This window comes from Aedes albopictus, chromosome 1 (assembly GCF_035046485.1).
Source record: "Aedes albopictus strain Foshan chromosome 1, AalbF5, whole genome shotgun sequence".
Classification (NCBI taxonomy): Eukaryota; Metazoa; Arthropoda; class Insecta; order Diptera; family Culicidae; genus Aedes; species Aedes albopictus.
In genome coordinates, this window is record NC_085136.1 from 18,174,259 (window position 1) to 18,197,686 (window position 23,428).

The 23,428-nt window shown below is 47.5% G+C and overlaps 1 protein-coding gene across 1 annotated transcript; it reads right to left on the minus strand.

Moving 5' to 3' along the window:
* Window positions 1-5,858: 5,858 nt before the first annotated feature.
* On the minus strand, window positions 5,859-7,996 carry LOC109412260 (GDP-fucose protein O-fucosyltransferase 2). Its single transcript, XM_019685911.3, has 2 exons — window positions 7,617-7,996; window positions 5,859-7,557 (listed from the first exon to the last, which is right to left on the minus strand). Exons 1-2 carry the CDS (start codon window positions 7,624-7,626, stop codon window positions 6,194-6,196), a joined length of 1,374 nt encoding a protein of 457 aa, XP_019541456.3. The 5' UTR covers window positions 7,627-7,996; the 3' UTR covers window positions 5,859-6,193.
* Between the last annotated feature and the right edge of the window lie 15,432 nt (window positions 7,997-23,428).

Below are 23,428 nucleotides of genomic sequence, written 5' to 3' on the forward strand. Positions count from 1 at the left end.
CTTGCTTGAAGAGTAAAAAAAGATGTAATTTTAGGAAGCGTGGACTCCCTCTACGATTATGGGTCGGACCGTATACATATTACATAGTTAAAGAACATGCTTCTCTGAGGAAGAAGGGAGGAATCAAAAATTGTACAAACATACTAAAATTAAATACATCACATATCATGATCCACACACTAAAACCTCAAATTCCACCTCGGTAATAATTTTTGCTGAGTTCAAACTGTAAAAGTTAATTTATGCTGAGGAATCAGTATACTTTTAAACAATTATCCGATTTCAGTAATAAGTTTTACCGATCACCTGCAAAACAAAATATTTTTTACAAACATCAGTAATAAAAAGTACCGGTTAACATTGTATATTGCGTTACTCGGTACTTCTAGTGAGCTCCGTAAGTAAGAGTACCGTACAATCAGTAAAAAAGTGCTGAATACTCTTCAAAACCTTAACCGAGGCCTCAGTTCCTGGTGTACTTGTGTGATGCCATTTGTATTTATAAATGATAGTCAGAGTGTGTCCCGGCGTGGTGCGCTTGGACGTCACTATTTTATCAGAGTTGCTGGCTTTTAGCTGTGGTTTTGATCCAAAAAGTTTTATAAAGTAATACAGAATCATTCGGTTAGTTTGCATAATCATTAAAGTTAAGTTAAAATATTTACAACAAACCATCTTCGTTCAGTTTCAGGATTGCTGGTTCAACTAGATATTGCTGTTATAGAACTAACGGGAAAGTGCTACATTTGTAAAGACTGGAATTCTTTGAATGCCGCAACTCCTTGCGCACGTATATCTGTTGACGCGACCGAGGACCCGGCGTTCCGCGGAGGGAGCCGAACAACTCAAAACTTCTATAGACTGAGTCCTCCGCCAGAATCTAAGATGTCTGTTATGTTGCAGGCAGTGTTGGTAAAATCACACTCAAAGCACACTCATGAACCGCTCTTGCGTGAGCAAACTCGCGCGCGATTCTGAATCATTTTCTCGCGCGTGAGATTTTCACGCGAAATCTCGCTCTCACGAGTCAAGCGCCGAAATCTCGTTCGCTTGTAAAACGAATCCAAATCAATTTGAACGACATCAAATGTTGTTGTACGATAGGTTTGCTTTTGCTCTATCATATAATCCTAAAATCTTCGATGTAAATAATAAGGACACCAAGAAATAACGCAATGAGTGAAATCGCGAGTCAACTCATGCATGATTTTTTCGGCGGTGAGTTTGGCGAGTCAAGAATCGCGCATGAAACAACTCAAGCATGAGATTTGAGATTTTGAGTTTTTACCAACACTGGTTGCAGGATGCAAACTTAATAATCGTGCGGTTGGTTTTGTTTCATTGCATCATTCGTCAATTTAACTAAGCATTACACATAGTGATCACTTTATGAGAATAAAAATGAAATTCAGTTTTAGTATTAAATAAATTTTATTTATCGTTTCATTTTTCTCAAATTTTCCTTAATTTCGCATCATTTGCCGATATTACGGTTAATCATTTACGGAAATCTGTAAAAAATACTGAGGTGCTCGGTAAATTGTAAAATCGTTGAAATTGAAAATTACTGAATACTCGGTACTTTTTCTACAAAGTAATCAGTAATAATTTGACGAAGCAGCTGGACAAAATTGTTTGCTTTTTTGTGCCACTCAGCGGAAGAGTTACATTTACGAATCAAGCGATCCATCTTCTGTAAATCCTTGAATTATTTAATAACTTTACCGGATACACCATTCGTCCAATAAATGTCCCTCGAGCAGTCGCGGCTTTGACTACCTGCGTCGACGCCGCGCTCACGCTGTGTGCCACATGCGTGGATTTTTTCATGATGCGTGTATCAGTACACGACGCAACCGCTCCCGGGATATTTATCAATTAATCAATTCCGAGATTTGAAATCTTCATGCAGTTGAGTTGCTAACCAATCGAAAAGAAAGCAACATTTGACAATTTCAGCCCCAAAACCCCCAAGTACGAAACAACTTTTGTATTTTCAAATTTTTTAAATTTTACATGAAGTGCGTTACGCGCTAGGCTTTCTTCCTCCCCGTTATGTAATTGTTGAACGAACCCTTAATGTCAGTCCTCGATCTACCAAACAAATTTATAACTTTATTTCTGACTACATAATTCCGAACCCTAATGCACTCAAACGGGCTTCTGACGAAATCTTCCCCATGCTCCTGCCGATGCCACAATCGATTATCGCCGTGAGTGGGAATCGGAATGAAAGCTGAGAATCAGCACGATATTTTCGAGCAGATTATCTCTCGCAGCTGAATGGAAAATAGTTCGAGAGCGCTCTCGCAATTTTCATTCCAGTTAGCAGGCGGGCAACACACTCACGCTGGATGAGTTCATTCACGCCTTTGCGAGTAAATGAACGAGTTGTTGTTTCTATGATGAACATTTGGGACGATACACACTGAAATTAATTGTTTGGCTTTCGCGAGAATTTTCGTCTATCAGTAACCTTGCTTGAGGGCACTACTGGCTTCTTGGGTTTCTACGGTCTTCAAGTGGAAGTTCCGCATGATGATCACGCTAGAGGAGCATGATCAGAGAGAGTGTGTGGAACAGGAGGTGGAAGAAATGGAGGCGCTGACTATCAGGGAATTTGTCAAATGCCAGCTACTCGATGAAGTGTCGTGGAAAGGAAATCGGTCCGAGTGTACCGAAACGTGAGCCCGCTGCTTTCGTTGGAAAACCGACCGGGACGAAGAACAAGTGGAAGTGTTTTGTGTGCCAGAAGATCGATCACAAGGCGCCCGAGTGTCCGGATCGTGAGAATGATAAAGGCGACAAGAAGAAAACGAATGCGAACGTCACGGAACCCTAAAACCCCCCGTGGCTATGCCAGTGATATACGCCCCAGATCTACGATGTAATCTAGTAATCTGTTTTTCATCCGGAAGATGGACATGGTGGGTATGGAAGTCGTTTTCAAAAACAGTGTCGTGAAGGTTCTCAAAGATGGAAAAGTGTTCGCGAGTGGTCGTTGTCACGGAATGCAGTATGAAATGGACTTATATGCCAAGAAAGAAGATGCTGCATCGCTGTACTCGTGTGGGAAGATTCGTTTCGGGCACTTGAGTGAGAAGAACCTTGAGAACATATTGAAAAAGAATATGGTGAAAGGTATTGAGAAGAAAACCAGTGACGATAAAAGTGAAGGGTACTGGGAGTCGTGCATCGAGGCGAGCCGTATTCTGAAAGCTCAGAAAAGAGATCGTGTGTGTTGAAATTGATCCACACGGACGTGTACGGACCGGTAACGCTGGTGGCTCACGATGGCAGTCTATAATACGTAGGTTTCATCGATGACTGAAGCAGGTTCAGCATGGTCTACCGGATGCAGTCCAAGAACGAAGTGCTAGATTGCTTCAAGCTCTACGAGGCAAAGGCTACAGCGAAATTCGAAAGGAAGATCTCGCGTATCCGATGCGGTGAGTACCGAAATGAACTTTTTGAGCGTTATTGTCGTAAAATGGGGATCCAGATGGAGTGTACCGTGCCGTATACCCCGGAAGAAAACGGCTTCTGGGGTAATCCTGCGCATTGTCACGTACCGAAGGAGCACCGTAAGAAGCTGGACAACAAGGCGTGGAAAGGCGTTTTACTCGGCTACCGCTGCAATGGCTATCGTATCTGGGATCGGAAGTGGAAGTACTGCGAGATGTGATCATCGACGAGGCTAACACTGTTGACGGGCCCAAAGAAGCAACGAAGTTTCCAGACGTGGTCAGGATAAGATCAGCGGATTCTGATACTGGTTCTGATGGCAGCGAGATGATATTGCAGATGTCCGTCAGGACGATCTGAACGAATCGTTCGAGCTGTATAAGGATTGTGAAGAAGCGATAGGATCGGATTCAGCAAGGGCATCAAATCGTCCGGCTATCGAAGAAGCATCAGGAAGTCATTCTGGTTTGGAGAATCCTAAACAACCTGGTCGCAGTACTCGGAAGCGTGAACCACCGATATGGCACAAGGATTAAGACATGAGTTGTGCTTATGCTCTAAGTGCAATGAACTTCGTAGACAGTTTTCCGGACACATTGGACAAGATGAAGAAGCGTGAGGATTGGCTGCAGTGGAAGGCTGCAATCGACGAAGAGATGAAGTCTCAGCAGAAAAACAACACGTGGACCTTTATAAGCTGCAGGAAGGAAGAAAAGATGTGTCGTGCAAGTGGGTATTTCGCATCAAGCGTGGCGAGGATCACGGTATCGACCGTTACTACAGGGCCAGACTAGTGGAACGTGAATTCTCACAGCGATTCTGAGGGTCTGGAACAAGAGGTTCTATGAGCTAGTGACCAAGCTCGGATTTCGGCGTAGCGAGAACGACCGTTGTCTATACGTGAGAGGAGAAGGCGAATCATAGCTGTTCCTGCTGCTATATGTCAACGACATTCTCATCGTCGGTCGAAATCTAATGGACATCGTGAAGCTGAAGATCGGTCTAGCAGCTGAGTTCGGGATGTCTGACCTTGGGCAGGTCGGAAGCTTTCTCGGCATGCGCATCGCGTGAGAGATGTGCAGAATCGTGTGTTGCGAATCACTCAGCGTGCCTACTTGGAGAATCTTCTACGCCGGTCCGACGGTGGCGACGCCGATATAATGCCGACTAAAGCTGAAAAAGGGCGAGGAGACTGTGAGAACTACTCAACCATACAGGGAGCGAATTGGCTGCCTGGCGTATGTCGCACAAAGCTCAATGCCTGATTTGCGTGCGGCGGTGAATCTCTTATTGGCTTAAGTTACTCTACCCAGAGTTACTCAACTAACGAGCAGTGGGGATATTTGAAGCGAATCCTGCGCTATGTTAAAGAAACACAAGACATCGGTTTGGAGTTTCGAGGAGGTGAACACGTTAAGTGGCGTTGTGGTTAACATGGAAGTAAAAGACAGTGGCGTTGTCGTCTACAGAGGCCGAATTTGTGGTATTGTGCACGGCAACATGCCAAAGAATCAGGTTGCGTCGATTGTTGTCAGCTGAAGGGTTACAGATATTGAGCAAGGGTATTGAGGAGCAATATCTGCGCAGACCCCATTGTGCAACGTTATGCTGAATGCCCCATTCAGGATTACTCTTTTCTCCAGGAACTCTTTTGTGGATTAATTTAGGAGTTACATCTAGATTTCTCTGAGGATCCTTGATTTCAGCCTCCGGAAGTCTACTCTAGAATTCACCCAGGAATTCCTGGGATGTGTTTTTTGTTGTGGCATCCTCCATGGAATTACTCACGAAGTTTCTTATGAAATTCGTACAGGAGTTCCATGAGAAATTCCTTTACAAATTTCTTAATGAACTCTTCATCAGCTTTGTAAGGAACTCCCCCTGAATTTTCTCCTGGGTTTCCTCCAATAGCTCCATCCGGGATTCAATTTTTCCGGGAATTCCTTTTGGAAATACCAGAAAAGCTTCTGAACATATTCCGAAAGAAGCTTTTTAGTAGAATCTCGGAAACAATACCTGGAGGACTTCAGAAATTCCTGGAGGAATCCCAAAAGGAATCCCTTGAAGTCCCAGTACGAATCTCAAAAGGAATTCTGAAAGAACTCCAGAGGGAACTTCTGAAGGAATACTAAGAAGCATTTTAAATGGAGGTTCCTGAGAAATCACAGAAGGAACTCGTAGTGAAATACTGGAATAAATTTCTGGAGGCACTAGAGAAGAATGCCTGCAGCAAATGAAATCGTACCTTCCAAAGAATTGAGAATTAGAAATGTAGCTAGGCAGCCGCAGAATTTAACCAAAATAAAACAGAGAAAGGAGATAGTGAACAAAAGGTTATAGAACAATCAAAAAGTAACTTGAACTTTTGAACTTCCAAGAATTTGAAAATAAAGTTTTCTAGGAAATTTCGAAGTGATAAAATTACAGCATGAAGTTTTTAATTTCAGAGTATAATTTAAACCTAATGATTGAGTATTACACGTAACTGTACAGTAGTAATTCTACAGCCTTAAAATGAGGACAATATATGACAGACTCTTACCTTAAATAGTTGATCCATGTTTTAGATTTTAAAGTCGTGGTACTGCGTCTGGTTGGTTCTACGTATGTTCTTTAGCTTAACATAAATGGCATCACATTGCACTGTTTAGTACTGGTTCGATTTTCACTCTTATGTAAGGTATTTAGATTTAGATTGCTGGAACTATTAAACGTCCCCAGTTCAATATCACGCATATTGAATGGGCCAAATAGCATTCTTCTCGCAGTTTCCGATTTCTTCCTCCTTACAGAAGGTGTTGAAGGTCAGGTCCTTTGGAAAGCCCAGAATTTCGCGCTCCTCGTAGATCCTGTAGGTGAAGGTGGACTCGTACGTCCCAATGAAGAACCGCGCGTGGGAGCATATGATCTGATCGACGATGGCCACCCCGCCGTCCTTGAGCCGGGTCATCTCGTCCCTGCTCTCCGGTGTGTACCGGACCACCTTGAACCGTTTCAGGTAGTTTTTCAGATCGTGGAATTCCGACTTGGAACAGTCCGACGCTATGAAGACCTTCCGGAGTCCGAGTTCAAGCAGTTTGCGCTTGATTTGCATGGCAGCGGAGTGTAGCGTTGGAGTGGTCTTTTCCCTTCCGAACAGGAAGTCCGCTCGCCTCATGTGGGCACACAGGTAGTCACCACCCCTCGACTTCCGGTATGGTCCCTCGTCGGTCCAGCTGGCTGGCCGTTGAACCCGATCCCACTGGTTCGTCGAGTTGAAGAAGTCCAGCCGGAACTTGTTCGCTATCCGGACCAGATCTCGATTGAACCGCATCGATCGTCGAGCCTCCCAGTAATCCACATTGCCCCAGTAGTCGTGCAGAACCGTTTCCGCCCGGGCCAGGAAAATCACCCGTAATCCTTCGCGCTTCTTCGGTCTCAGCTTCTCAAACATCGAGTAAAGCAGCGAGGCCGATCCTTGAAATTTCACGCATATCCTCTCGTCGATCGTGATGTTCCGGTAACCCATGACACCGGACGTTCCGGAAATGCTCGGTTCCGTTTCCTTCTTGCACGCCGTCTGCTCAAACTTGTCCACAAACACCCCATTTTCGAACATATCGTCAAAGTGGCCCAGCCTGTAGAACTCATCGATGACCACTTTGTTCCCATTCTTCGCCAACTTCCGGTACTCATCGAAGAACTCCCACGTTTCGATAACGTCCGCATAAGCCCGCATCGACTCCAGATCGAAGAAGTGACCCCACGGCAGATGCATCTGATTCAGATAGCTCGATCGCCAATGGAACAAGTCGGACCACGGAGGCAGCACCAGTTTACTCCGCTCGTAACCCGGTCGCTTTCGGAGCGTCCGCAGGAACACCGCCATCCGGATGTAGACGTCCCGCCGAAGGTTGAACCCCTCCGAAGGATTCACGTCGTACATTATGTAGGTAACTGTTGGCGATTGTCCCGGCGGGCGTTGGTAACACCTGTGGATGTCGAGAAAGAAATCATACCAACCGCAGGCCACTTGTTGGTTCCCACGGGTCGACTCCAAGGACGACGACGACGCCGGTGCAAAGCGATAGAACAGAATCACGAACAACCATTCTGTGGAATTTCAGAATTTAAAACACTTTCAACACAAACGAAATTTGACCGAAGCTTACTTGAAATCATCCTAGAATAAACTTAAATCACAGGAACAGAGTAGTTTGGTGGAACCTTTATTACTTGTTTGGCACTCGAACGAGATTCTTATCGATTTTTCACTTTGCTGCCGGCTGCTGCTTCCTGAATCTCTTTGATGGGCTTCTTCTTCTTATTTCTGGCGAGCCGACACCGTTCAGCATCAGCTCTAGTTTAACGTCCGCCTATTTCTGGTACTAAGCCTAAACACGGACGGTCAGGGAGACATCCACACACACCTGACACCCTACATATCGAACCCATCAACACATGGGCCGGGACCTACGGCTTTACTTCCTATCCGAGGGAAGGCGTGATCAGATATTTTTGTCTCAGAAATACCGACGGCGTCGACTAGGACTTTGATGGGCTGTGGAATGTTTATGTAGGCGAAGGCGATATTGATAACAACAAACACAGAGGTCAACATCGAACAGCAGCGCCCGTCAAAGCAGTGGGGTGGCGTTATGCCGTTCGAGTTGTGTTCATGGCGTTACGAGTGTTACTATTTTGTTCATGTTGCGTGGTGGGGTGGTCCACGCGAGGTGAAGTGGGTGGTGAATTTATGCTCAATTTTTATGTGTTTGTTTCTTATGTTTATGCTTCTGTAGCCCAAGAGGGGAGTGGTACAAAACGCACTAAATTAAGCTCAGTAAGGAAGATTGCCTTCGTCTTCAAAATGTTACGGTACCTATTTTACGGAATATTTCAAAGTGTAATTTTATGCAGCCATGGTAGGATATTATTTGTCTTTCAAAACTGTGAGAGATTCAGTAGAATCTTCTCCAGAGATTCGTGAGAATCTCTCCCGCAGATTCGAAATGTTCTCTCCCACTGATTCGGGAGAATCTTCTGGAGATTCGGCAGAATCTCTTCCAGTGATTCCGGAGAATCTCTCCCAGAGATTCAGGTGAATCTCTCCCGGAGATTCGGGAGAATATTGTTGGAGCTATCACACAGCGGAACTACACAACAGCGGGACGAGAAAGGAACTTTCCGGACCGGAGTAAAGCAAAACACTTGCGTACAGTTTTGACGATCACGAACGAATGTTTTATTGACTATTTACATTTTACAATTATAAACAATAACAATGTTCGACAACATAAAACATGTTCACGGTGTATCTTTACACGTCGGTTGTCTCGATTACGAGGGGTGCTCGAATGCACAAAATACATATTCCCAACACCCCCTCTCAGGTCGACAACCCGAGTAACTTTTCTAACAAATATCACAGATCCTATGTCAATAGCCCAAATCATCACAAATCATACAATACTTTCTCCTTGACTTTCTATAGGTCAGATCGCCGACATTCGGCTCTTCGAAATTCATAACACTGATACACAACATCAATTTTCTCTTACACAACAATAAACGTCAAAACAGTCCAAAACTTCTCAAACAACAATCGTCAAAAACAAGGTGAAACACTTAAAAACAGTTTTGTCTTACTAGGCAACCCCGTTACCTATACACTCTATATCGTCCACGATACTTTCTTAATACTACTTCTTCTTCTCGTTCTCAACCGCTTTCCTGCCTTGCTCTGCACTTCATTTTCTTCTAATTCTCGCGACTTCATCACATTCTTCCCGTTCAGCGCCATTTTCGGGTTCTCCGCATCCTTCACGCTCACTATGGCCGCATCCGCATCACGTCGACTGCGTTTACACCAAACATCCAATTCGTACAGCTTTCCTGTATGGTGCCCGACAGCCACTATTTCTCTATTCTTCACTATGTGTACTCTGTCGCCGGCAAAGTGGACCTGCAACCCGGATCTCGCCACACGATTCACCGAAAACAAATTGCTCCGTAATCCGGGGAGGTACAACACTTCCTTCGCTTCACATCTCTTCATCTTTCCGCTGACGTCAGCAAGCAACACTACATCGCCACAGAATTCTGCCATCATCTTCTCGCCGTTCCCCACAAGCACTGGCACCGGCTGCTCCAATCGTCGCATCACTTTAAACAAACTGGGATCGTTCACCATGTGGTCCGTGGCACCAGAGTCTAGGAACCACTGCATTTTCACCAGCTCTTCTTTTTCTTCCTGCGACGCCATGAAGCAAACGTCCGCACGATCCGAGGTACGTTTTTCTTCAACCACCATGTCAGATTTATTGTTTCGTCGTTTCACAACTTCGTACTCACTCGGATTCACTGGCAAACGCACACGACAGTCGGCTTGTTTGTGTCCTATTTTGCCGCACCGAAAGCACCTCAAGGTTCTCCACACATGCCTGCTCGTCATGGCAACACCCTCACTTTCTCGCTCATTTTCGACCGCAGGGGCCAACAGATTCTTCTTCAGGTTCACATCGAGCAACCGCTTCTTCACAAACGCCAGTGTCACACCACCGGGAAGCGTCTCGATGGCCGTCACTACCGAATCGAACGACGCAGGCATTGTCAGCAACAAATGGCAAATTGCATCGGGCTCTTCCACTGCCGCACCGCTCTCCTTCAACTCGCGAATCAACCGATCAAATTTCAACAAATGTTCCGGCAAATCACTATCAGCCCCCTCTTCATACTTTAACCGGAGGAGCTGTTTTCGAACGAATAACTGGCCGGCAACACCACAGCGCTCCAACACCGCCTTTAGCGTGTCCCAAATTTGCTTCGGATTCGCACAGTCCTTCACAAGTTCAAGCTGATTATCAGCGATGGCCGAAATGATAATCGCTTTGCACTTTTTATCCGCGGCACTTCGCTCAGCCATTTGCCTTTTCTTCTCGGTTTTCACTTGCGCGGAATCGTCGGCCATCTCACGCAACTCTTCAATCTCGACGATCTCCCGGTGGACACAATCCAATAAACCGTGCATGTCAAGGACGGTCTCCATCCGGAACTTCCAGTTATGGAATCCGGACCCGTCGAACGCAGCGACTTTCGCTTTCTCGTCCATACCTGGACCCATAGCCTGTTGGAGCTATCACACAGCGGAACTACACAACAGCGGGACGAGAAAGGAACTTTCCGGACCGGAGTAAAGCAAAACACTTGCGTACAGTTTTGACGATCACGAACGAATGTTTTATTGACTATTTACATTTTACAATTATAAACAATAACAATGTTCGACAACATAAAACATGTTCACGGTGTATCTTTACACGTCGGTTGTCTCGATTACGAGGGGGGCTCGAATGCACAAAATACATATTCCCAACAAATATCTCCCGAAGGTTCGGGAGAATCTCTCCCCGAGATTCGGGAGAATCTCTCCCCGAGATTCGGGAGAATCTCTCCCCGAGATTCGGGAGAATCTCTCCCCGAGATTCGGGAGAATCTCTCCCCGAGATTCGGGAGAATCTCTCCCAGAGATTCCGGGAGAATCTCTCCCAGAGATTCCGGGAGAATCTCTCCCAGAGATTCTGGGAGAATCTCTCCCAGAGATTCCGGGAGAATCTCTCCCAGAGATTCCGGGAGAATCTCTCCCAGAGATTCCGGGAGAATCTCTCCCCGAGATTCGGGAGAATCTCTCCCCGAGATTCGGGAGAATCTCTCCCCGAGATTCGGGAGAATCTCTCCCCGAGATTCGGGAGAATCTCTCCCCGAGATTCGGGAGAATCTCTCCCCGAGATTCGGGAGAATCTCTCCCCGAGATTCGGGAGAATCTCTCCCCGAGATTCGGGAGAATCTCTCCCCGAGATTCGGGAGAATCTCTCCCCGAGATTCGGAAGAATCTCTCCCCGAGATTCGGGAGAATCTCTCCCCGAGATTCGGGAGAATCTCTCCCCGAGATTCGGGAGAATCTCTCCCCGAGATTCGGGAGAATCTCTCCCCGAGATTCGGGAGAATCTCTCCCCGAGATTCGGGAGAATCTCTCCCCGAGATTCGGGAGAATCTCTCCCCGAGATTCGGGAGAATCTCTCCCCGAGATTCGGGAGAATCTCTCCCCGAGATTCGGGAGAATCTCTCCCCGAGATTCGGGAGAATCTCTCCCCGAGATTCGGGAGAATCTCTCCCCGAGATTCGGGAGAATCTCTCCCCGAGATTCGGGAGAATCTCTCCCCGAGATTCGGGAGAATCTCTCCCCGAGATTCGGGAGAATCTCTCCCCGAGATTCGGGAGAATCTCTCCCCGAGATTCGGGAGAATCTCTCCCCGAGATTCGGGAGAATCTCTCCCCGAGATTCGGGAGAATCTCTCCCCGAGATTCGGGAGAATCTCTCGCGGAGATTCGGGAGAATCTCGCGGAGATTCGGGAGAATCTCTCGCGGAGATTCGGAAGAATCTCTCGCGGAGATTCGGGAGAATCTCGCGCGGAGATTCGGGAGAATCTCTCCCCGAGATTCGGGAGAATCTCGCCCCGAGATTCGGGAGAATCTCTCCCCGAGATTCGGGAGAATCTCTCCCCGAGATTCGGGAGAATCTCTCCCGAGATTCGGGAGAATCTCTCCCCGAGATTCGGGAGAATCTCTCCCCGAGATTCGGGAGAATCTCTCCCCGAGATTCGGGAGAATCTCTCCCCGAGATTCGGGAGAATCTCTCCCCGAGATTCGGGAGAATCTCTCCCCGAGATTCGGGAGAATCTCTCCCCGAGATTCGGGAGAATCTCTCCCCGAGATTCGGGAGAATCTCTCCCCGAGATTCGACAGAATCTCTCCCCGAGATTCGGGAGAATCTCTCCCCGAGATTCGGGAGAATCTCTCCCCGAGATTCGGGAGAATCTCTCCCCGAGATTCGGGAGAATCTCTCCCCGAGATTCGGGAGAATCTCTCCCCGAGATTCGGAAGAATCTCTCCCCGAGATTCGGGAGAATCTCTCCCCGAGATTCGGGAGAATCTCTCCCCGAGATTCGGGAGAATCTCTCCCCGAGATTCGGGAGAATCTCTCCCCGAGATTCGGGAGAATCTCTCCCCGAGATTCGGGAGAATCTCTCCCCGAGATTCGGGAGAATCTCTCCCCGAGATTCGGGAGAATCTCTCCCCGAGATTCGGGAGAATCTCTCCCCGAGATTCGGGAGAATCTCTCCCCGAGATTCGGGAGAATCTCTCCCCGAGATTCGGGAGAATCTCTCCCCGAGATTCGGGAGAATCTCTCCCCGAGATTCGGGAGAATCTCTCCCCGAGATTCGGGAGAATCTCTCCCCGAGATTCGGGAGAATCTCTCCCCGAGATTCGGGAGAATCTCTCCCCGAGATTCGGGAGAATCTCTCCCCGAGATTCGGGAGAATCTCTCCCCGAGATTCGGGAGAATCTCTCCCCGAGATTCGGGAGAATCTCTCCCCGAGATTCGGGAGAATCTCTCCCCGAGATTCGGGAGAATCTCTCCCCGAGATTCGGGAGAATCTCTCGCGGAGATTCGGGAGAATCTCGCGGAGATTCGGGAGAATCTCTCGCGGAGATTCGGAAGAATCTCTCGCGGAGATTCGGGAGAATCTCGCGCGGAGATTCGGGAGAATCTCTCCCCGAGATTCGGGAGAATCTCGCCCCGAGATTCGGGAGAATCTCTCCCCGAGATTCGGGAGAATCTCTCCCCGAGATTCGGGAGAATCTCTCCCGGAGATTCGGGAGAATCTCTCCCCGAGATTCGGGAGAATCTCTCCCCGAGATTCGGGAGAATCTCTCCCCGAGATTCGGGAGAATCTCTCCCCGAGATTCGGGAGAATCTCTCCCCGAGATTCGGGAGAATCTCTCCCCGAGATTCGGGAGAATCTCTCCCCGAGATTCGGGAGAATCTCTCCCCGAGATTCGGGAGAATCTCTCCCCGAGATTCGGGAGAATCTCTCCCCGAGATTCGGGAGAATCTCTCCCCGAGATTCGGGAGAATCTCTCCCCGAGATTCGGGAGAATCTCTCCCAGAGATTCGGGAGAATCTCTCCCAGAGATTCGGGAGATTTTCTCCCAGAGATTCCGCAGCATCTCTTCCAGAGATTCGGGAGAATCTCTTCCAGAAATTCGGGAGAATTTTACCCAGAGATTTGGGAGAATCTCTCGCGAAGATTCCGGGAGAATCTCTCGCGGAGATTCCGGGAGAATCTCTCCCGGGGATTCCGAGAGAATCTCTCCCGGAGATTCCAGGAGAATCTCTCCCGGAGATTCCGGGAGAATCTCTCCCGGAGATTCCTGGAGAATCTCTCCCGGAGATTCCTGGAGAATCTCTCCCGGAGATTCCGGGAGAATCTCTCCCGGAGATTCCGGGAGAATCTCTCCCGGAGATTCCGGGAGAATCTCTCCCGGAGATTCAGGAGAATCTCTCCCAGAGATTCGGGAGATTTTCTCCCAGAGATTCCAGAGCATCTCTTCCAGGAATTCGGGAGAATCTCTTCCAGAAATTCGGGAGAATTTTACCCAGAGATTTGGGAGAATCTCTCCCGGAGATTCCGGGAGAATCTCTCCCGGAGATTCCGGGAGAATCTCTCCCGGAGATTCCGGGAGAATCTCTCGCGGAGATTCCGGGAGAATCTCTCCCGGGGATTCCGGGAGAATCTCTCCCGGAGATTCCGGGAGAATCTCTCCCGGAGAGTCGGGAGAATCTCTCCCGGAGAGTCGGGAGAATCTCTCCCGGAGAGTCGGGAGAATCTCTCCCGGAGAGTCGGGAGAATCTCTCCCGGAGAGTCGGGAGAATCTCTCCCGGAGAGTCGGAAGAATCTCTCCCGGAGAGTCGGGAGAATCTCTCCCGGAGAGTCGGGAGAATCTCTCCCGGAGAGTCGGGAGAATCTCTCCCGGAGAGTCGGGAGAATCTCTCCCGGAGAGTCGGGAGAATCTCTCCCGGAGAGTCGGGAGAATCTCTCCCGGAGAGTCGGGAGAATCTCTCCCGGAGAGTCGGGAGAATCTCTCCCGGAGAGTCGGAAGAATCTCTCCCGGAGATTCGGGAGAATCTCTCCCGGAGATTCGGGAGAATCTCTCCCAGAGATTCCGGGAGAATCTCTCCCAGAGATTCCGGGATAATCTCTCCCAGAGATTCCGGGAGAATCTCTCCCAGAGATTCCGGGAGAATCTCTCCCAGAGATTCCGGGAGAATCTCTCCCAGAGATTCCGGGAGAATCTCTCCCAGAGATTCCGGGAGAATCTCTTCCAGAGATTCCGGGAGAATCTCTCCCAGAGATTCCGGGAGAATCTCTCCCAGAGATTCCGGGAGAATCTCTCCCAGAGATTCCGGGAGAATCTCTCCCAGAGATTCCGGGAGAATCTCTCCCAGAGATTCCGGGAGAATCTCTCCCAGAGATTCCGGGAGAATCTCTCCCAGAGATTCCGGGAGAATCTCTCCCAGAGATTCCGGGAGAATCTCTCCCAGAGATTCCGGGAGAATCTCTCCCAAAGATTCCGGGAGAATCTCTCCCAGAGATTCCGGGAGAATCTCTCCCAGAGATTCCGGGAGAATCTCTCCCAGAGATTCCGGGAGAATCTCTCCCAGAGATTCCGGGAGAATCTCTCCCAGAGATTCCGGGAGAATCTCTCCCAGAGATTCCGGGAGAATCTCTCCCAGAGATTCCGGGAGAATCTCTCCCAGAGATTCCGGGAGAATCTCTCCCAGAGATTCCGGGAGAATCTCTCCCAGAGATTCCGGGAGAATCTCTCCCAGAGATTCCGGGAGAATCTCTCCCAGAGATTCCGGGAGAATCTCTCCCAGAGATTCCGGGAGAATCTCTCCCAGAGATTCCGGGAGAATCTCTCCCAGAGATTCCGGGAGAATCTCTCCCAGAGATTCCGGGAGAATCTCTCCCAGAGATTCCGGGAGAATCTCTCCCAGAGATTCCGGGAGAATCTCTCCCAGAGATTCCGGGAGAATCTCTCCCCAAGATTCGGGAGAATCTCTCCCCGAGATTCGGGAGAATCTCTCCCCGACATTCGGGAGAATCTCTCCCCGAGATTCGGGATAATCTCTCCCCAAGATTCGGGAGAATCTCTCCCCGAGATTCGGGAGAATCTTTCCCGGAGATTCAGAAAAATCTGTCCCAGAGATTCGGGAGAACCTCTTTCAGAGATTCTGAAAAATCTGTCCCAGAGATTCGGGAGAATCTCTCCCCGAGATTCGAGAGAATCCCTCCCAGAGATTCGGGAGAATCTCTCCCAGAGATTCGGGAGAATCTCTCCCGGAGATTCGGGAGAATCTCTCCCAGAGATTCGGGAGAATCTCTCCCAGAGATTCCGGGAGAATCTCTCCCAGAGATTCCGGGAGAATCTCTCCCAGAGATTCCGGGAGAATCTCTCCCAGAGATTCCGGGAGAATCTCTCCCAGAGATTCCGGGAGAATCTCTCCCAGAGATTCCGGGAGAATCTCTCCCAGAGATTCCGGGAGAATCTCTCCCAGAGATTCCGGGAGAATCTCTCCCAGAGATTCCGGGAGAATCTCTCCCAGAGATTCCGGGAGAATCTCTCCCAGAGATTCCGGGAGAATCTCTCCCAGAGATTCCGGGAGAATCTCTCCCCAAGATTCGGGAGAATCTCTTCCCGAGATTCGGGAGAATCTCTCCCCGAGATTCGGGAGAATCTCTCCCCGAGATTCGGGAGAATCTCTCCCCGAGATTCGGGAGAATCTCTCCCCGAGATTCGGGAGAATCTCTCCCCAAGATTCGGGAGAATCTCTCCCCGAGATTCGGGAGAATCTCTCCCGCAGATTCGGGAGAATCTCTCCCAAAGATTCGGGAGAACCTCTCCCAGAGATTCAGAAAAATCTGTCCCAGAGATTCGGGAGAACCTCTCCCAGAGATTCAGAAAAATCTGTCCCAGAGATTCGGGAGAATCTCTCCCCGAGATTCGAGAGAATCCCTCCCAGAGATTCGGGAGAATCTCTCCCAGAGATTCGGAGAATCTCTCCCAGAGATTCGGGGGAATCTCTCTTAGAGATTCGGGAGAATCTCCCCCAGAGATTCGGGAGAATCTCCCCCAGAGATTCGGGAGAATCTCTCCCAGAGATTCGGGAGAATCTCTCCCAGAGATTCAGGAGAATCTCTCCCAGAGATTCGGGAGAATCTCTCCCAGAGATTCGGGAGAATCTCTCCCAGAGATTCGGGAGAATCTCTCCCAGAGATTCGGGAGAATCTCTCCCAGAGATTTGGGAGAATCTGTCCCAGAGATTCGGGAGAATCTCTCCCAGAGATTCGGGAGAATCTCTCCCAGAGATTCGGGAGAATCTCTCCCAGAGATTCGGGAGAATCTCTCCCAGAGATTCGGGAGAATCTCTCCCAGAGATTCGGGAGAATCTCTCCCAGAGATTCGGGAGAATCTCTCCCAGAGATTCGGGAGAATCTCTCCCAGAGATTCGGGAGAATCTCTCCCAGAGATTCGGGAGAATCTCTCCCAGAGATTCGGGAGAATCTCTCCCAGAGATTCGGGAGAATCTCTCCCAGAGATTCGGGAGAATCTCTCCCAGAGATTCGGGAGAATCTCTCCCAGAGATTCGGGAGAATCTCTCCCAGAGATTCGGGAGAATCTCTCCCAGAGATTCGGGAGAATCTCTCCCAGAGATTCGGGAGAATCTCTCCCAGAGATTCGGGAGAATCTCTCCCAGAGATTCGGGAGAATCTCTCCCAGAGATTCGGGAGAATCTCTCCCAGAGATTCGGGAGAATCTCTCCCAGAGATTCGGGAGAATCTCTCAAAGAGATTCGGGAGAATCTCTCCCAGAGATTCGGGAGAATCTCTTCCAGAGATTCGGGAGAATCTCTCCCAGAGATTCGGGAGAATCGCTCCCAGAGATTCGGCAGAATCTCTCCCAGAGATTCGGGAGAATCTCTCCCAGAGATTCGGGATAATCTCTCCCAGAGATTCGGGAGAATCTCTCCCAGAGATTCGGGAGAATCTCTCCCAGAGATTCGGGAGAATCTCTCCCAGAGATTCGGGAGAATCTGTAACAGAGATTCCAGAGATTCGGGAGAATCTCTCCCGGAGATTCGGGAGAATCTCTCCCGGAGATTCGGGAGAATCTCTCCCCGAGATTCGGGAGAATCTCTCCCCGAGATCCGGGAGAATCTCTCCCCGAGATTCGGGAGAATCTCTCCCCGAGATTCGGGAGAATCTCTCCCCGAGATTCGGGAGAATCTCTCCCCGAGATTCGGGAGAATCTCTCCCCGAGATTCGGGAGAATCTCTCCCCGAGATTCGGGAGAATCTCTCCCCGAGATTCGGGAGAATCTCTCCCCGAGATTCGGGAGAATCTCTCCCCGAGATTCGGGAGAATCTCTCCCCGAGATTCGGGAGAATCTCTCCCCGAGATTCGGGAGAATCTCTCCCCGAGATTCGGGAGAATCTCTCCCCGAGATTCGGGAGAATCTCTCCCCGAGATTCGGGAGAATCTCTCCCCGAGATTCGGGAGAATCTCTCCCCGAGATTCGGGAGAATCTCTCCCCGAGATTCGGGAGAATCTATCCCCGAGATTCGGGAGAATCTCTCCCCGAGATTCGGGAGAATCTCTCCCCGAAATTCGGGAGAATCTCTTCCCGAGATTCGGGAGAATCTCTCCCCGAGATTCGGGAGAATCTCTTCCCGAGATTCGGGAGAATCTCTTCCCGAGATTCGGGAGAATCTCTTCCCGAGATTCGGGAGAATCTCTCCCGGAGATTCGGGAGAATCTCTCCCGGAGATTCGGGAGAATCTCTCCCGGAGATTCGGGAGAATCTCTCCCGGAGATTCGGGAGAATCTCTCCCGGAGATTCGGGAGAATCTCTCCCGGAGATTCGGGAGAATCTCTCCCGGAGATTCGGGAGAATCTCTCCCGGAGATTCGGGAGAATCTCTCCCGGAGATTCGGAAGAATCTCTCCCGGAGATTCGGGAGAATCTCTCCCGGAGATTCGGGAGAATCTCTCCCGGAGATTCGGGAGAATCTCTCCCGGAGATTCGGGAGAATCTCTGTAACCTGGTAGCTCAGGGATACTGGATCTTAGGGTCGTAATATGGCTTGGGCGCTGTCCATAAACTACGTAGACTTTTTTTCAGCCATCTCAGACCCCACCTTCCCCCTCGTAGACGTTTGTTCATACAAAATTTTTGAAATTTGTAAGGAGCGTAGACTTTGGCCAGACCCCCCCGTCCCCCCTGGGAGTCTACGTAGTTTATGGACAGGCCCTTGTCTCCCCGATTGTCAAAACAAGGGAATCCCAGTGAGCAGGAAAGCGTCTGAAACTCTACACACTAATAGCTCAAGGCTAGCAATTCAAGGGGTGGACAAATGCTGCACCTGACACAAACTCCAAAGCGAGCTCTAAAGCAGAAAATTCTCAATCCTCACCGGTTTCCAACGAAGGCGATGCTTGGTGACTTCTCTATGAGCCCGGAATGACGAGCTCAACGTATTAGCATTGGTATTAGTGCTGGAGTTACTCTCGCTACTTTAGATAAAGAGGTAATTTCATATTAACTACCGTCTACCTTCGTTGATTTGACGGCATCTAATCTGAACACTTTTTAATTTGACCCCCGCTAATCTGCACATCGTTCAAACTAAAAATGGTTCAAAAACGTCATACTGCTCATGGAACTGGGTGAAACGGAACGCAAAATCAAAACAAATCAGCAAAAAGGGTTAGGGATTTGACAGGTGGCCATTGTGAAAAAGACCACGACAAGGACGGCGGATGGTGTCGGAAGGTCACTCACTGGCCTCTAGTGAATAATACCCGGCGACGTGCCAAGGGGGGGGGGGTGATGTTCTGGAACCGGTTTCTAGATCCTACGGGACTGTAGTGTACAGGTTAATCCGAGGCTTGTAAACGCTGAAGAGCTTCACGAGCGAAGCTACCGGATCGGGAGATACAATGTCACAAGATGGCGGCCGATCTTTTCCCGTGGGATATCAGATCAAGAGATGCAATGCCGCAAGATGGCGACGGTTATTTCCAGCGTATCGCCGGATCGTGATGGATAGTGGCTATCAAGCCAGCAGGTGATGGGCCGTATCGTCACGGTACACTAGAACGTTCTCGGTCTCTTACTTTCGTACGGACTTGTCTCAGGGGAACTTGGAGGTTAGCTGAGAAGTAGGAAAAAAAAAGTCCGCTTCCATGGACCTTTTTCTTTGTTCTGCTACTCAACTCACACTAGTTTTTCGTAAATATTTCTTGTTTCTTAACAATTTTAACAAACGAGCGTATTGTTTTGTTTATACTAACACATTTTAGGTTAATAACTGTACTAATCAACTAACCCGCACTAACTTTTCTCAACATTTTAAGGACTTCTACACACGAGCGCACTAACTACTCCTTTGTTGCAGTCCGAACGAGAAAAAAGACTTTTCTTTGAGGACAAAGTGGGAGCCTGGCGATATTATGCTCAGTTCAAACGGTTCAAACTGCTCGAATAGTGAGATTCTCGATTTTAACGTTTCTCGAGAATGGAATAGGCCGGGTCACTCGCCAAGCCTATGAGCCTCTGCACGAATCTGGCGTACTGCTCACTCCCACAGAAAACTTGAAAACAGTTCGCACAGTAAAAGTCAAATGTGACTTTTACTGTGCGCGCTGTTTTCAAATTTTCTGTGGGAGTGAGCAGGACAGGGCAAAATCGTGCAGAGGCTCATGAGTGACTGCAACTATAGAGGTAATCACTTTCAAATGTATTCGTGCCTTTTTTGTAGATGTAGTTGTGAAACTGCGAGGAAAATATTTGCACTCTTGCCCCGGACGTTAGTTTTATCATTATTTACCCGTTTTATCCAATTCGATTGGGTAATATTTGCATATGCAATCTGAATAGCGTTTCAATTGGCGTCCACTTTTGTGTGAGGAAAAACTTGCGCTAGTGTTCGTGTGTTGAAATGTCACTTATCTCTATTCCATTTGTACACTGAGGCAAAACAACATAGGAAGAACGTAAGAACTCCTTATGATTTGGCGACACTATGATTATTGTTGAAAGCCATAAATTTCACTTATGATTAAGAGGGGAAAAATCAATATCCAATCTCTTAACAAAATCATAAGTTTTCGCTTATGAATATCATCGGATAAAAACTATGATTATCGGGGTCTGTGTCATTTGGCATAAAGTCATTTGGCATAAGGCCGTTTGGCATAAGGTCACTTGGCATAAAGTCATTTGGCATAACGGTCATTTGGCATAATGGGCACTTGGCATAATAAAGAAGGGTGCATTTCGGTTATGTCAAATGTCCATTATGCCAAATGACCGTTATGCCAAATGTCTTTATGCCAAGTGACCTTATGCCAAACGGCCTTATGCCAAATGACTTTATGCCAAATGTCCCGCTCCCGATTATCGTGTGTTTTCTCTTATTGAATTCAACTACTAAAACTTATGGAAATCGATATTGTTAATTATGAATTTCATGGCGCTAGTTAAATAATATTCGTATTCCAATTTTTTTGAATTCGGATGAATTATTTCTACTCTAAATCATGAATTATTTCTATTCTAAATCATGCATGACATTGTATCTCGGAATTATCGATTTTTCTTGATCGATAATTTAAAATAAAAGAACAAGGAGGGCGATCGACTGTTCTTTCGTTGAAGTTTGCATAAGGGGCTAGCATTCTGTGGCAAAAAAAAAGACCGTCGAATTTGCTTCTTGTCACTTTTATTCAATGGATTAAAGATCGATTAAGAACGGCCGATCGTGTTACTTACGTAATCCCAGATTTGTTGTTGATTTGGGCGGAGAATTCCTGAAATTAGGAAATGAAGACAATTTGACTTTTTATGTCCTTCAGTTCCGAAAACAGATCTTTGAGTAATATGTGTTTGTCCAAGACACATCTAATTGGAATCTGTACCCTTACTGTAACGATTTTCATAGTTTTCAATTATGATTTTTTCACAACAATGCCGCTTATGGCAATCACAAGTTGTAGGTATAAAACGCAAGCACAACAGCTATAAAATAAATAAGCGAGTAATGAAACAGAAAAATCGTCCATTCATAAATTACAACTTATGAAAATCCTAAGTGTATTTGCCTCAGTGTATTAGTCAAATCTATAGGGGTAAAGGACCTATTATAATTAAGGATGAATATTTTTGGTCTTGAGGTGGAGCCTACAAGCTATATAATTGGAATCGAACGGTTACATCTATCCCAGAGATTCGAAAGAACTTGAACTCCGGACTACTAATTCCAGGTATCCATTTTTATTATACCTTGCCATATAAATACGTTGATGTTTGATTCCAACCCGAATGTACCAATATTGGTAAACGCGTTTTCATTTCGTGCTGAGCAATTTGCTGTCCGTATTCCCAGCGGAATAGTCTTTCTCCCGGAATATACAACAATTCTTTACTCCGTTCCCTTCTCTACTCCGTTCTTCTACGTTCTCTTCAGTTTTCTTCTCTACTCCGCTACCTTTAGTTCTCTTGTCTTTGCATTTGTTGTAATTCTTTATCACTCTTTAGCGTACCTTTTTTCATTTTCTTTTTTTTTCTTGGTTTCTATCGTTCCCAAAAGCGTTATTTTTCATTATTTGTCACTACCTATTACCCTTTTGAGGCTGTCCATAAACCACGTGGTCATTTTTTTTGGGACTTTTCAACGATGCTGGGTCATTAGGCCGAAGGTCATTAGGCCGAAGGCCATTAGGCCGAAGGTCATTAGGCCGAATGGTCATTAGGCCGAATGGTCACTAGGCCGAATGGTCATAAGGCCGAATGGTCATCAGGACGAATTGAAAATCAGCCGTTATGAGCCTGTAAAGTGATCTGTTGTTTTTACTTTTTCCAAAAAATTTTTTCCGAAAACTACTTTAACAATGAAACTAGAAAGAATAGCCTATGTTTTAAAGAAGGAAAAATTTATGAATTGAATATCAGCAGTTTCTGCGCCAAAAACTATTTTAGCAATGATACTAGAAAGAACAGCCTATGTTTAAAAGAAGGAAAAAATCATGGGTAAAATATCAGTAGATTCAGCATCAATAAAGTATCTTCGTGCCTGTCACACGATATACACATGCAAAATGGTCATTTGCCGAGGAAGCTCTCAGTTAATAACTGTGGAAGTGTTCATAGAACACTAAGCTGAGAAGCAGGCTTTGTCTCAGTGGGGACGTAACGGCAAGAAGAAGACCCAATGATCATTCGGCCTGATGACCATTCGGCCTAATGACCATTCGGCCTAATGACCTTCGGCCTAATGACCTTCGGCCGAATGGCCTGACACCCTTTTCAACCCCCCCCCCCCCCCCCGCGTGGTCATTTGTCCATACATTTTTTTTTATTTGTCCATACAAAATAGTCATTGGCCGAAACCCCCCCCCCCCCCAATGACCACGTGGTTTATGGACAGCCCCTTTGTACTACTTTATCTTGTTCTATCTTTCCGTTTCAAGGATTTTCTAGTGTTATATCAACAGCCAATCAACCAAAATTTGAGACAAATTGCATTGTTTTTACGTCATTATTAATTTACCGGGCTATCATGAGATGAGACCCTTGACAACAAGGACCAGCAAAATTTCCTTTGTTCATTTCATTCACCGCCATTCATTCGAGCGACATGCATAGATTAGAATATTGCAAAGCAATTAGCGAAAAGAATCGAACTACATGGCGACAGTAGTGGTGCAGCCCGGTCCATTCCCTATCACAATAGATTCCCGCGAAGTCTGCAATTAGAATAGTGTCCTCCACACCCACCCATTTTTTTTACTTTTTAGCGCCAAGGAATAAAATTAGCAATTCCTACCGCAGATAATGAGATTAATAATTCATAATCGCTTGCCCATTGATGGGCAGTGGCGGCGGCACCTCAAGGACATCTCCGACAGGACCGTCCAACCGACCGCGGATGGAGGTCCACCACACACGTGTGGGTTGGTCATCGCTGGACCACATCCCTGACCAGAGAATCCAACTATAAAAGCGACCGGCGATATCC